The sequence below is a fragment of the Oncorhynchus keta genome, chromosome 10 (genome assembly GCF_023373465.1).
Source record: "Oncorhynchus keta strain PuntledgeMale-10-30-2019 chromosome 10, Oket_V2, whole genome shotgun sequence".
In the NCBI taxonomy this organism is placed as follows: Eukaryota; Metazoa; Chordata; class Actinopteri; order Salmoniformes; family Salmonidae; genus Oncorhynchus; species Oncorhynchus keta.
The window spans coordinates 57805690-57820786 of NC_068430.1; the positions used below are offsets into that span (position 1 = coordinate 57805690).

General features: G+C 40.3%; 1 protein-coding gene across 1 annotated transcript; it reads right to left on the reverse strand.

The window, feature by feature from the left end:
• Nucleotides 1-5352: 5352 nt before the first annotated feature.
• On the reverse strand, nt 5353-10956 carry rfesd (Rieske (Fe-S) domain containing). Its single transcript, XM_035778721.2, has 4 exons — nt 10798-10956; nt 10046-10236; nt 7921-7955; nt 5353-6183 (listed from the first exon to the last, which is right to left on the reverse strand). The coding sequence occupies exons 2-4, from the start codon at nt 10209-10211 to the stop codon at nt 5881-5883; spliced, it is 504 nt and encodes a 167-aa protein (XP_035634614.1). The 5' UTR covers nt 10212-10236; nt 10798-10956; the 3' UTR covers nt 5353-5880.
• Nucleotides 10957-15097: the final 4141 nt, after the last annotated feature.

Consider the following 15097-nt stretch of genomic DNA (forward strand, 5'->3'; position numbering starts at 1 on the left):
CTCCATATTTCCGCTGGCTGCCCCACTACCACAGTAAGCACTGAGCTAGGCTGAAACACCTGCATTTTGGAGATACCTTACTCAATTAAGCAAAATAGTGACCATATTTGTATACGGCTTTGTTAACTCAATTATGTTTTTTCTTACATTGTTTGCAAACATATATGTGACACGTATTAATTCCAAAATAACATGCTAAAAATGTGGGTCTCAAAACAGGTGGGGTAGCCCTGAATGATGGGTCGCCACTGCTCATTTATAGGAATGGGTAATTATTCATAAGTTGCTAGCTATCCCCTAAACCCATTTTAGGGGATAATCTTCTTCAGTAGTTTGGTAACTTCCTGGTTGGTCCCTTTACACCTGTCACATGCTCCACTGTTAAAATGAAGTGCTTTGAAACACTAAAACTAGTGGCAACTGAGATGCCACCAACTTAAAGGAGACAAAACCTTAACTTTGTTGGAGTATTAATAAAACATGACCCTGAGATGTTCTGAAACACGATACAGTGTGTTGTACCACTTAATCAAGAGTTGTGCAAGACCTTGCCAGAGACAGGGAGCACTGCCGGAAAGGGTTGAAAACATTATGGTGTTTCAAGTCCTGTTTAGTGCAGAATTAAATAATTTCCCTTTTGGTGTTGTTTCCTCTCTTTAAAGATTCTAAACACTGTTATAGTGTGTATTTTCCTCTTTAAAAGCTTCAAAATATTATAATAGTGTGTAGAATCCTGTCTAGCACAGAATGAGTTCCATTCTCTTTTGGTGTTGTTTCCTCTTTAAAGTTTCTAAATACTTTAACAGTGTTTAGAATCCTGTCTAGCACAGAATTAGCTCCCTTCTTTTTGTTGTCATATCCTCTCTTTAAAGCTTCTAAATACTATAACAATGTTTAGAATCCTATCTAGCACAGAATGAGTTCCCTACTCTTTTGGTGTCGTTTCCTCTTTAAAGCTTCTAAATACTATGTGTTCAGAATCCTGTCTAGCACAGAATTAGTTCCCTTCTCGTTTGGTGTTGTTTCCTTTCTTTAAAGCTGCAAAACACTATTTTGGTGTTTCGAATCCTGTGTAGTGCAGAATTAGATCCCTTCTTCTGGAGTTTCAAAATACTGTAAATGAGAGTCGCTCTTATTGTGTTCCCTGCTCTTGTATGGGGTGCTGATAAACCTCTCATTGGTAATTCCAAAAGGTCAAAGTATTATGCTCAAACAAAGAACACGAGAAAGGATTGTTTGGTGAAAATATACTTTTGTAAGTTTGTCCAGAGTAATATTTCATGAGTACATTGAAGCTTTAAATGCTTTATTTTCTTTGCATTTTATAAAATGACAAAACATTAACAGGTCATTCACATTTGTAGATTGATAAAGACAGTTCCAAGATCTGAAACATATTTAGCGTATTCGTATTCTCAGGATTGGGTGTTGTTGTACAGTAAATTGCAGGTCCAATGCTTGATTGGGGAAAGTACAGGACCTTGTCAGCGTCGGAGCGTCTGGGCATTTCCCTTACAAGGCAAAAGGCGACGTGGAATGGCTCCACTCTAATGTAATTGGAGTCCTGAATAAGGGCTACCTCTAAAAGCCCAATTTCCGATTACGGCCAAATTCGAGTTGGGTCGAATGACGGGCTGGTGACGCCATTACTATACAACCACCAAGGTTGTTATATATTTTTTACAACCACCAAGTTCATTACTGCTGGATACTGACAACATATAGATAGCTATTCTGGGCTTGTTGCTGTTAGCTAGTTCATGGACAAGCAGGACTGCAGTAGTCAGACATGACACAAATTACCACCATAGCTGGATTCTTCATTTTTGCACGACACAATAAACGCGTATGAGACCAGTCAGACCTCAAATGCTAGCTATCTAAAGTTAGCTAGCCAATCAGAGTTGAAAAAAACTAGCAGGCGAACTAAGCAGGAATTTTAGCAGTCCTGGTCGCATTGAAAGCTAGCTAACTAGCTACATGTTATCAAGCCTGTCGTCTGGTTAGCTAGCTAGCTAATAGCCAATGTCAAGGTAGGAATTAAGCTAGCTAGCTTGTAATGCTAGCGACGACGCTAAACAGCTAGCTAACGTTAGCAAGCTAAATGCATGGCTCGGAGTCTGACTGGCACTGAAAGCAGTATAGAGTAAAGTTAAATGCAGCATGGTGAGGGCGAATTAAATTCTTCAACATTCTGCTAGCTAGCAACATCAGCGAAGCCAACTGCAGTCACATATTGGCTATCTCGCAACATGACATAATTTCTCATTTCTGGAGGCAGTGGAAACGCAATTTGAGCTAGCCCACCAATACCAGCCCAACCTGGGTTGACTTCAAAGTGCCAATAGAAAGAGGCTTAAGTGTACTACAATATACATATAAAGAATGAGTGGTATAGATAGGGCTGCTGAAAGATGACCATCTACGGTGGGATTCTGGTTAGAGAAGATAGGCAGATATGTAGTTATGACTCTACACATGTACAAACTACATCTCTGACCTGAGTATTTATATTCAGATGGTACATGTTGCAATGGATTGAATCACAGTACAGTTGAGCTAGATGAGAAAATTTGCATTAGTCTGATCCTTGTCTTGATTGGCTTTGATTAGAATTGACCCATATTCATGATTTTCTGGGTGGAGACAGAGAAATAGTATCACAATACATCATTACTTATTAACTGTTATAATATTAATACATAGATATGAATACACAATTATTACACATATCATTATCAATAAGCAAAATCCAAATATGTGAATAAAGCTATGCAAATATAGCAACAAGATAACATTACATTTTAAAGTAGGGTATAATGTGGCATGAAAGGCGAAACCTAGAGCAGACTAGCAGTGGCTATTCACTGTAGCAGCATGTGGGGCAAGCATAAAAAAATTATGAAGCTCATAAAGCTAGTAGGCAAACAAGCCAGCAGTATTAACTAAAACGGATGCAATTTGCATTAAAAAAAACATGCACAAACGGTGCAAACAACAACGTGTCAATTGACAACTACATTTAGCGTAAAGAAAACTGATCAATTAATCAAAATGGCTGCTTGGCTTGGACTTATTACACTATTGACTTAAACCTGACTTGACAGCTTGACTTGAACCATTAGCGTCCGAAATGCTACACAAAACACATGTTCATGTTGAGTGAATTCCTTTTCTGTTTCCTTCTTCAATTTGAAAACATTTTGTACTGAAGTTTTCATTAACGCACACTTTCTTGGATTGTTTTGGAAAGTTTCACCTGAGCTTTTGGTGTGCTTTCGCCTGTCTGATTTTTCGAAGGACCCGAAAAGAGGGGAGGCACACAAACTTGCCTGTTTTTTAGACAAGAATAAAGAATAATCACTCCTGCTGTGAATGCCCTCTCTCCACCTCCCATGCCCCAGACTGTGGGAATTCTGATCAGTATGGCAGCACAATGTTTGAAATTCACATTTGACCTTTAATCTAAACATGTGTCTTCTGATATGGGGACCCAGAGTTTAACTCAATGTGATTTTCAAGTTCCTTACAAGTCATGTGGATATATGCTTGAGTGGGTTTAATCCCCACTTCCGCATATCTCACCTTCACTCCTTCTGTTTCTAATCTGTCTAAATAAATTATTGAACAAAAATATAGGTGCACATATGTTGATTTAACATGGATCAAGTAAAACAAATGTCCATGTTTTATTGACTCAAATCCATGTTAAGTCTATTTATCTCAAGACTGAATCGGCCCCAATGTGCTCAATGCAACAATGGTGGTCAGCACAGCTGTTAAGACTGAAGACTGGCTGAATGGACTAAGGCAGTGTTTTGACAAGCAGGAGACCCAGGTTCAAATCCATATTATCACACATACACCAGCTTTATACATGTGTCCTCTACTATAACTTACTTACTTGAAATATTTTGATTGTAATATAATTTATAATCTCACAATGAGCCTGGAAACTGTAATAATCTATACCTAGTGCCATTGTCTACCCTAGGAAGAGTATTGTATCCTCTTTAAAATATTAACATATTTCAGCAAACCATGGAGAAATATATCAGCCCTGGCTCTTACACTCAATACATTTCTAAAATGAGTCACTGGAAAGGATTGTGTGAGAGTCTGCAAAAATATTTTTGTACTGAAACCCCACATTTTTTCCCACAATACTTTTAAAAACACCAACATTCATATTGAAGATCCACTTTTGAGTGTTTCAGAGTACTTCCATTCTGTTTTAAAACAAAATACTTACATTAGGTTTACATTCAAAGCCCATCCAAACACCAGATCTTAGTTAAGGTGCACTACTTTTCATGGTTTCAGTACACAATGATGGTGTTTTGAGTCTTTCTATTTGAACAGTTTACATTTTCCATGTTTTTGGTTAACATTTCATCCCATCAGAACGTTTTTCTTGTATTAATATATTTTTCTTAAATTAATGAATTTATGTCCCGGGGATAATGTTAATTTGGTGCTTATTGCAGACCATTGATGCAGCGGCTGGGTTGGTTCTGCTGCAACCTGCTGAAAACGTTCTCAGAGAGAGGTAACTGATACATGTCTATCGGCTATCCTTTCAAGATACACATGTAGCCTATTACAATAGCAATACATGCATGCAGATACACTAAATTGACTAAATTCATCGGGGCATGGAATCTACAAGGTGTCGAGTGTTCCACAGGGATGATGGCCCATGTTGACCCCAATGCTTCCTACAGTTGTGTCAAGTTGGCTGGATATCCTTTGGGTGGTGGACCATTCTTGATACACATGGGAAACCGTTGATGGTGAAAAACCCAGCAGTGTTGCAGTTCTTGACGCAAGCCGGTGCACCTGACACCTACTACCATATCCCATTCAAAGGCACTTCAATATTTTGTCTTGCCCATTCACCCTCTGAATGGCATACATACACAATTCATGTCTCAAAGCTTGAAAATCCTTCTTAAATCAGTGTAGATGAAGGGGAGGAGACAGGTTAAAGTGAATTTCACAAGTGACATCAATAAAGAATCATAGCTTTCACCTGGATTCACCTGGTCAGTATGTCTTGGAAAGAGCAGGTGTTCTTAATGTTTTGTGTACTCAGTGTATTTTTCTGCATTATTGTAATCAATGAGTTTATGGGTTATTTTGTCTTTCCACAGATTTAATTGAGTTCAATGTTAACAATATCAATAGGTGTTCCTATGAACAAGAGAAAGGGGAGTTCAAGGCTGCTGTGAAGCACTGAATACACATCTTACTTAGGCCTACTTCTTAATCCTGCTCATCCCCACTGGGACATAATGCCATTATATAATAAATAGGCTGCTACACATCCAAACCAAAAGAAAACAAGCCATCAGCACTCATTTTATTAGCTTTATTACTGAACCCCAGGAGTGTTGTGCTCTGTAGACTTAACTCATCCCACGTGAGAAGGAGCTACAATTCACAAGTCGGCTGAGCAGTGAGTGAGATCATCTGTATAAGATAACGTAACAGCCTAAAACACATAAAAACAGATTCTTGTGGAATGTATGAAATGTACACCAAAATAAAACTGATAATGTTACCCCTACCCCATACATTAAGGAAACATGTGATTGGTTGTTTTTAAACTCAGTTCACTCACATCCTTCCTTTAGCATATTTATGTCAGAGATCTGATTGGCTGCTCAAGTCTCTGGACACAAATCAAATGTCAAGGTTGCCATAATTACTACATCCCCATTTGAAGACAAGTAAACTTCAGGAAAACCCCAAATGTATGTTAATAGTTGGACCTGGCTTCCTCTCCTCGACTCCTTCCCTCCTTTACCTTCCCTTCAGATCAGTGCAGATGAGGAGGCAAGGAGAGGAAGCCATTTTAGACTATTGACATACAGTCCATCAGGAGGTTGTGTTAGATTTCTTAGAAGAATCTTCGGCCTCCATTCTCTCCCTCTCTACTTTGCCCTTCTCTCCCTGGAAGTAGTCAGACTCGATAAAACGGGACATGTGGGACAGTGTGACATAAACGTCCCCGTCAGTCTCGGTCACCGTGTGGACTCTTTGCTTGATGCCCTTGGAGTACCACTTTTTTGTGGGCACCGGGGCATAAGGGTTGGTGGCCCTGTAGATGCCCTCCCCCTCAGCGAGAGAGATCTTGTACTTGTGCTTTGGACACACTATGCACAGCTTGCCGTCAAATTCCTGCAAGAAGAATGAAATCAAGAAAAGGTATTTATCAAATAGATTATATTTAGATTGGGCATGCACGTACAGAGGAAAAGGTATGTCGCTAGTAGCTCGTTTCCAATCAGGGTACATGAATAGTGGAGCAAACTGTAAATGTGAAACCAATTACTTCTTTGCTGACACAGTTACCAACCTGGAACACACACAGGGCCGTAACTACCTATGAGGACACTAAGGTCTTCTTTTCTAATTTGAAAAAAAGTATAAGAATAAAAATAAATATTTTGAACACAAAGAAAATCAATTACGGTTATGTTGGTCCCAGCGGTGATCAAAGCTCAGAATGCTTATATTTTTGATCTGACTGAGTTCTAATCGCGCCTGACTCTTTGCGAACAAGTAGACAAGAATCATGAACAGTGAATTGTTCATTACATTAGCCTGCATCCCCCAGATTTACGTTTTTAGCAGTAGCCTACATTCACCAATCTCTCAAACGGTTAACTCTGTGAAACCAACAACACCAGCTAAGAGTCGGCTCAAGTAAGCGAGATGTGTTTGCGAGACGCCGGATAAAAGGCCATTTTTAAACCGACTCTCTGGAAATTAGTGCACAACTGATGAGTGGCTGCGTATGAATAGTCAGGTGTCAAGCAGCGGGCAGAGATTTATATTGTAGTGGAAGGCGCTACATGGGTCAATCCGAAGTCTGCATTGGCCGTGCAGCATTTAAGGTGATCTGGCCTATGCAGAGGTCAGGGCATCATACTTCTTGTGTTTCTCGGAGCAGCTCAGAGCTGTTGTGAGGAAAGTTGTCAAGGAAGAGAGTTTGTGTTATACAGGACCTCCCGCCCTCACCTAACGTCAACCAATCATGTCAATGCAGAGCTATAGGAAGCCCTCCGTATTGTTAAAACATTTGAGAGGCGCTCGGTGATGCGGCACAGAGCTCAATTTTGCCTTTGTCTGCCTCTGGAGGCTCAGCATTGCGTCACACCATCCATAATGCCTCGACGCACCGACAGCGTCAGGCATTTCGGTACAACAGAAGTACATTCATTTCCAATGGAACGCTGCGTTTGCTTTGTAGCATTGCGTTGCAGAGGCAGTTGCAGTGCGTTCTGTGTGGTGCATACATTTGACTTATCAATCATATGCGTCAAACTGTATGCGTAGACGTTTTGACAGAAATGGTAGCAGAAGGTGAGTGTTGAACTTTTGTTGCACACATATCCAGATGATGCTGCATACCATTTTGCGCAAAACACTGTAGGTGTGATCAAGGCGTAAATTCGACAAATCCAACCAATGCACCACACAGAACCCACTGCAACTGCCTCTGCAATGCAATGCTGCAAGGCAAACGCAGCGTCCCATTGGAAATGAATACTTCTGGTGTACCAAAATGCAAAGACACTGTCGGTGTGCTCGAGGCGTGATCGAGGCTGGGGTCATTTTTGCTTGTTTTTTCTGTTCTCCCAATAGCATTTTAAAGTGTTTTAATTGTATATAAATGCAGTAAATGAGGGGGTGGGGGACCTCACTAAACTCAAACCCTGGTTACAGCCCTGCGCACACATGAACACACACTCAGGCCGGGAGAGGCACAGGGCCAGCTGCAGAGCAGCGACCCTGGAGCAGTTTGGGAGTTAAGTGCCTTGATCAAAGGCACCACGGCTGTATGTGGCACCTGAGATATTTATTAATCTGGATCATTCATTTGGATCAAGCTTACAATACTAAGTCACTCACCTCTATGTCTCCATTTTGCAATGGTCCCCCAGCATCTGTCCAAGGAGGAAAGGATCAGAGTATTGCAGAATAAGAAAACAGTTTATGGCACTGTAACAATTTGCTGACTGGACACACCATTCAGATGTTATGTGGGAAAATATCCCATAGAAAACAAAGTAAATCTACCACACCGGTATAAAGATGCTCCCCATTGCAAACCCCATGACTTTCTGTCTTGTTCTAAAATGGATTAAATTGTCCCGTCCCCCCCCCCTCAATGTACACACAATACCCCATAATGACAAAAAAAACTGAAATATCACATTTACATAAGTACTTAGAGACTTTGCTGAGGGCTTTGTTGGAGCACCTTTGGGAGTGATTACAGCCTTGGGTCTTCTTGGGCATGACGCTACAAGCTTGGCATACCTGTATTTGGAGAGTTTCTCCCATTCTTCTCTGCAGATCCTCTCAAGCTCTGTCGGGTTGGATGGGGAGCGTTGCTGCACAGCTATTTTCAGGTCTCTCCAGAGATGTTCAATCGGGTTCAAGTCCGGGCTCTGGCTGGACCACTCAAGGACATTCAGAGACTTGTCCCGAAGCCACTCCTGCGTTGTCTTGGCTATGTGCTTAGGTTCATTGTCCTGTTGGAAGGTGAACCTTCACCCCAGTCTGAGGTCCTGAGCAGGTGTTCATCAAAGCTCTCTCTGTATTTTGATCTGTTCATCTTTGCCTCGATCCCGGCTAGTCTCCCAGTCCCTGCCGCTGAAAAACATCCCCACAGCATGATGCTGCCACCTCCATGGTGGCAGGTTTCCTCCAGATGTGACGCTTGGCATTCAGGCCAAAGAGTTCAATCTTGGTTTCATCAGATCAGAGAATCTTGTTTCTCAAGTTATGAGAGTCTTTAGGTGCCTTTGGCAAACTCCAAGCAGGCTGTCATGTGCCTTTTACTGAGGAGTGGCTTCCCTCTGGCCACTCTACCATAAAGGCCTAATTAATGGAGTGCTGCAGAGATGGATGTCCTTCTGGAAGGTTATCCCATCTCCACAGAGGAACTCTGGAGCCCTGTCAGAGTGACCATCGGGTTCTTGGTCACCTCCCTGACCAAGGCCTTTCTCTCCCGATTGCTCAGTTTGGCCGGGCGGCCAGCTCTAGGAAGAGTCTTGGTGGTTCCAAACTTCTTCCATTTAAGAATGATGGAGGCCACTGTGTTTTTTGGGACCTTCAATGCTGCATACATTTTTTGGTACCCTTCCCCAGATCTGTGCCTCGACACAATCCTGTCTTGGAGGTCTACGGATGATTCCTTCGACCTCATGGCTTGGTTTTTGCTGTGACATGCACTGTCAACTGTGGGACCTTTTATAGACAGTTGTGTACCAATAGAAACAGGAGGCATCTGAGCTCAATTTCGAGTCTCACAGCAAAGGGTCGGAATACTTATGTAAATAAGTTATTTCTGTTTTTAATACATTTAATACATTGCATGTCTAAAAAACTGTTTTCGCTTTGTTATTATCGGGTATTGTGTGTATTGTGTGTAGATTGCTGAGAATATAAAAATATATATATTTTAGAATAAGGCTATAACGTAACAAAATTACGAAAAAGTCAAGGGGTCTGAATACTTTCTGAAGGCACTGTACATTAACAACCGCTACTGAGAATGTTCCAGAATGCATCTTCGAATTAGCTTGAGTCAAAGATCTGTTTGTGCAGACTTGCCCAACTCCTATCATTGGCACAACAAACAAAAGTGCTATTTTACACCTCTATGGAAAGGGTTCTACATGGAAAGAGTTCTATGTTCTATCTGGAACGTAAAGGGTTCTACCTGGAAGCAAAATGGGTTCTTAAAACCCCTTTTGGATCTAGATAGAACCTTTTTTTAAAGAGTGTACCTCCGTAGGTAGGCAGGAAGATCTGATCACAATTAGATCACAATATTAATTAACCGTCTACACCTATCAAAAAAATGTGGTCACAATCATAATGTTGACAATATCAGTACAAAAGATGCATGTTAGCGCCACATATACAGGGTGCCAGGAGTTGGTAATGGCAATTGTCAAGACAGCACAAACAGATCTGGGACTTAGGCTATCTTTAAAGCACAGGAAGGACCATCTATTCTACTCACGGTAACAGTGGAAGTCCAGAGCATAGAAAATCTCCTGGTGATAGAGCACCAGTATGTCCCTGCCCTCCAGGGTCCTGAACGACCGCTTGGCTTTTATCAGGTCTTCCTTCGTGCCCACAAAGTGCAGACCGGCTGCAGGCTCTCCCCCCTCTCCCCTGTCCTCCATGGGTATGATGATACTCCAAACACTGCTTGTAGTACAAAATATAGTGCCAGTTCAATATTTAATGTTGTATACATCAACATCAACAAAACATCAACAAAATGTTTTGGATTAAAAGGCAGATGCAATTCATAATGTATTTGATTTCTCACATCTTCAAAACATTTGTCTGTGAGCATGTCCATATAATTAAAAAGTCACAGTCACGGATACTTGATGGAATCTGACCCTTAAGTATTTTATGCAAATAAATCAAATAATGAGCATATTTGATGTATTACAGATAATGAGCATATCAGTTCAAGTTGAGTCATTTCTGAGAGCACATAAATAGTATGATTAGCAGGAGCCTGTGCCACATGTCCAACACCCTCTGGCTAAACCATGTAATTTAGTAAACTGCATATTTCATGTTGCCCTGATGCATTCTATTTAATAGGCCTATTTAGATAATCAATTGACGCTAACAAGATACATGTATTTTATCCTTAATGAATCCTTAATCTCCCTCTCTCTCCATCAGAAAGTGAAAACAGGTTTCCATTCCCAGTTTCAAATCAATGTTAAATTGTGTTTTTTAAATGTTTACCTTGGTAGCAGCTTGTTTCCTCTCTTGCAGAAGTTGTAATGAGCTCATTTTATATGTAACCCAGAGGCCTAGTCTAATAAGGCGGTATACCATGTCGTTATCTTGCCCCTCCGGTCCATTTCAGTTGTCCCTATCTACCCATCTCACTTTCTGAAGGGGGGGATGTTGTTCTTATCTCTGTCTAACACAAGGTGGATATTCACACAGACAGACTAATATTTTCTCTGTAAAATAAAGGATGACGTATTTTAAAATGAATCAATCAGTATTATTTAGTAAATGGATATATCATACATGAATTGCAAAGTGATAGCCTGCTAAATATTTCAAAATACAACAATCATCTTAACTATCAACATGTTAATTCTCTTAAGATGTGTGCTGTCATTTTTGTTGTTGTTAATTAATTCGTATATATATTTTTTTAATGCGATGACCTTCGGAGAGCGGACCTTTAATCTATGTTCACTATGAACACTCCAGACCCCTTTTTCAGATTACATAGCCAGTAGCCATTCAGGCAATCGGAACGCGAGAATGAGGAGATCTACGTCCAGTGTCTGAAATCAAGAAATGTATTTCTAAAAAAAAGTGGCTAATTTCAAAGTAAGTGTTGTGAATGTATACAACTTCGTATAAAAATACATTTGAGATTATTGTGGGAACAAACTAGCCAATTGCTCAACATACCCCATACAAATACTGATTACATGTGTCCGTTTTATGCATAATATGCATAGTGTTTCTGCAGTTTGTCATGCATATGAATTTATTGTTAACAGAGCAGACACCATCATGTCCCGTGTATACAAACGTATAACAAGCAGAAGTCTGGCCCCTCTTGAGGTTCTTAAAAGAGCAACCAAGAAAGTGAATGAAGAGAAAAAGTACATACGATCAGCAGCAAGGGATTTTAAAAATTGACCGAATGACACTGATGAGGTACGTTGGCATTGCAAAAAATAAAATTACCATGTACCTGTGCGAAAGAGAGGCTATGATAGAGTCGCAGAGGCACACAAGATCTTGTCTAACAAAATGGATTCTGGGCATGCTAAACATATCAAGAATTTAGCGGACAAATAAGGCGGCTCATTTTACCCTGTCCCGATGCTCAATTTACCCAATTTTTGGACAAACTATGTTTACATGACTTCTGATTATTTCCAGGGATACACATCTTGAAATATATGTAGATATTTTTGTTTGAAAGAATACTATATTTCCCTTGACGTAGTGATGCTGACTGTAAAAATGGCTCAACATACCCCACTCTCCCTTCTGTGAGCTATACACCCAAGGAATAGACAGCAAACGAATGGGCAGAAAATGCTAATGTATTTCCAATCATTGACTACCACTGTTTTTGTGTTAAATGGTAATTCCGTCACTTTTCAAACTCATAAAGTATCTCCAGGACAATACCAGTGTCTACATATGTGAAAACGGCGCATTTCTGTTTTGTAGAAAAAAAAAAAGAAAAAAAAGAATAATCCCGATGACATCATCAAAAGTTATTTTCAAACATGAGATTCGCGGTAACGTGAGGAGTAAGAAAATACCCGCCGTTTTGGTCTTTATAATTTAACACGCTCATACATTTTTTACACGTTGATTACACAATCACTTGTATTTCATGTCACAACCATTCACCGATACGTATGCTATGACGCTGGTAAAGTTGTCTCGCGCACCTGCCGCTGTCACACTTCCCCAAACTATGAACAGTGCTTGTCATAAAAAAAAGCTAGCTAGCTGATGGACGCAAACAATGTTATTCCCCAAAAACATAGCAAAACGACAACCTATTTTAGTAGCTATAGTTAGCTAACTTTCTAGCTAGGTGGCATCATCTAAAATACCCCTAATTTCGAAGACAGTTCTTATTTGATTAATGTTGTTCGGACCCACCTATGTGAAGCTAGCCACAATAAGGATTAGCCACAAAGTGGATTTGTGATTCGCCTTCAAAATAAAAGTCTACCAAAGAAAGTAATGCAAATGAATACAAATAGTGGAATCATGACATAATGGAATAGATCATGCTTAACGAGGTTGGAATGTTCTTATATAAATTCAACAATAGACAATAATTTGTTCATTTGACAAAAATCGGTTGAAATCACACTGTGAATGTGTTAAGACTATAGAATTGCAACGGGGGCATACTTATTTCACTGTACAGCCATACCTATGGATTGTGGATCAATGACATGGGGCGGCAGGTATCCTAATGGTTAAAGCGTTGGGCCAGTAACCGAAAGGTTGCTAGATTGAATCCCAGAGCTGACAAGGTAAACATCTGTTGTTCTGCCCCTGAACAAGGCAATTAACCCACTGTTCCTAGGCCGTCATTATAAATAAGAATTTCTTAACAGACTTGCCTAGTTAAATAAATAAAAATATGAATGTCAATACGCACTGACTGGGGAGGTGATTTCCCACAATAAGAACTAAGATGCTCATATTTGCATAAATTCTTCACAGTTGTGTTCTGTGGGTGTCATTGAGTAGACTTATTTATAATTGAATTGCTCCACACTCTAGCATTGTTTAACCTGATCTAGGCTACATATGGCGTGATTCCATCAATTGTAGTATTCTGCATCACTTTCAAATATGAACTTTTATTTTGAAGGCAAAACGCAAATTTCACTATTGTGCCTAATCCTTATTGTGGCTATTTTCACAACACATAACCCGGTCCGGTCGAGCATCCCTAGCCAGATGAAGCTAGCTGGCTGCTCACAAACGTTAGCTTTGGGCAACAGGGTTAAGTCACTGGCTAGCTATTTATTTAATGAACTGAAGTTCAATTTCAATGGGCGAACAACAAGTGGCTACCTAGCTAATACTTACAAGAATTCCAAAATCATGGCTAAGATTAATAAAAATGACTGCAGTTTCTACTGTTCATTGTTTTTAGGGTGGTTGTATTGGTGCTAGCTAGGTACCAAGCTAAAGCTAGCTACCCCTGAAGTTGCGGTCGAACAAATAATGCCTTATTACCAACGCTGTATTGTAAACACATATTTCGTGGCCGGTGTGTGCTATGCCTTCTGACTAGAAACTCGTTGCAGGTTTTGAAAATCACTTCTAATCCTATACCCTGTGATGTCACAAACCATGTTTCCATCCAAGCATGTCATACCGATGAATTAACTGATGCATTAAAAAAGTAAAGACTGGATAGTGGAAACAGTCAAATGTAAGGTATATAGGTTATAATGTGCTAACGCAACAGCTGTGACAAAACCGATGGAAATCCATTTCATTTGTATTTTTAATTCAGTACATGGGAATTTAACCCAAGTTAAACACCCGTCTGGTGTTCAACCTTCCCAAGTTCTCTCACGTCACCCCGCTCCTCCGCTCTCTCCACTGGCTTCCAGTTGAAGCTCGCATCCGCTACAAGACCATGGTGCTTGCCTACGGAGCTGTGAGGGGAACGGCACCTCAGTACCTCCAGGCTCTGATCAGGCCCTACACCCAAACAAGGGCACTGCGTTCATCCACCTCTGGCCTGCTCGCCTCCCTACCACTGAGGAAGTACAGTTCCCGCTCAGTCCAGTCAAAACTGTTCGCTGCTCTGGCTCCCCAATGGTGGAACAAACTCCCTCACGACGCCAGGACAGCGGAGTCAATCACCACCTTCCGGAGACACCTGAAACTTTTTAAGGAATACCTAGGATAGGATAAAGTAATCCTTCTCACCCCCCCCCCCCTTAAAAGATTTAGATGCACTATTGTAAAGTGGCTGTTCCACTGGATGTCATAAGGTGAATGCACCAATTTGTAAGTCGCTCTGGATAAGAGCGTCTGCTAAATGACTTAAATGTAAATGTAAATGTAAAGTTATTTTATGTGACCTACGTCATCACGCAATAAGTCATTTTGATAGAAAAATCTCTGGTTTTGAAAATGCACATATAGTTTTGAGCAGATTTGAGAATATTCGCATTCAAATCTGTCTCCAATAGGATGGAAACCTAGCTACAGAGGAGCATGTTTTAGGACCTTTATCTTAACCATAGATCATAGAAACGCACCGTTTTCACATATGCAGACACTGGTAGGGTGCTGGAGATGAGGTTAAAAAGTGGCAGAATTGCACATTAACATTGTTATGCCTAATAGCCTACTTGTCTTGCACTTTAAACAAGAATAAAAACCATCTCTTCAAAATTGACCTTTATTACATAACTTGTCTCCAATATTCCAGCTTTACTCCTGAGATATTTATTGAAAATACACAGTAAAATGGTGATTTATGTTTATGATCTCAATGTCAGCAGTAGTT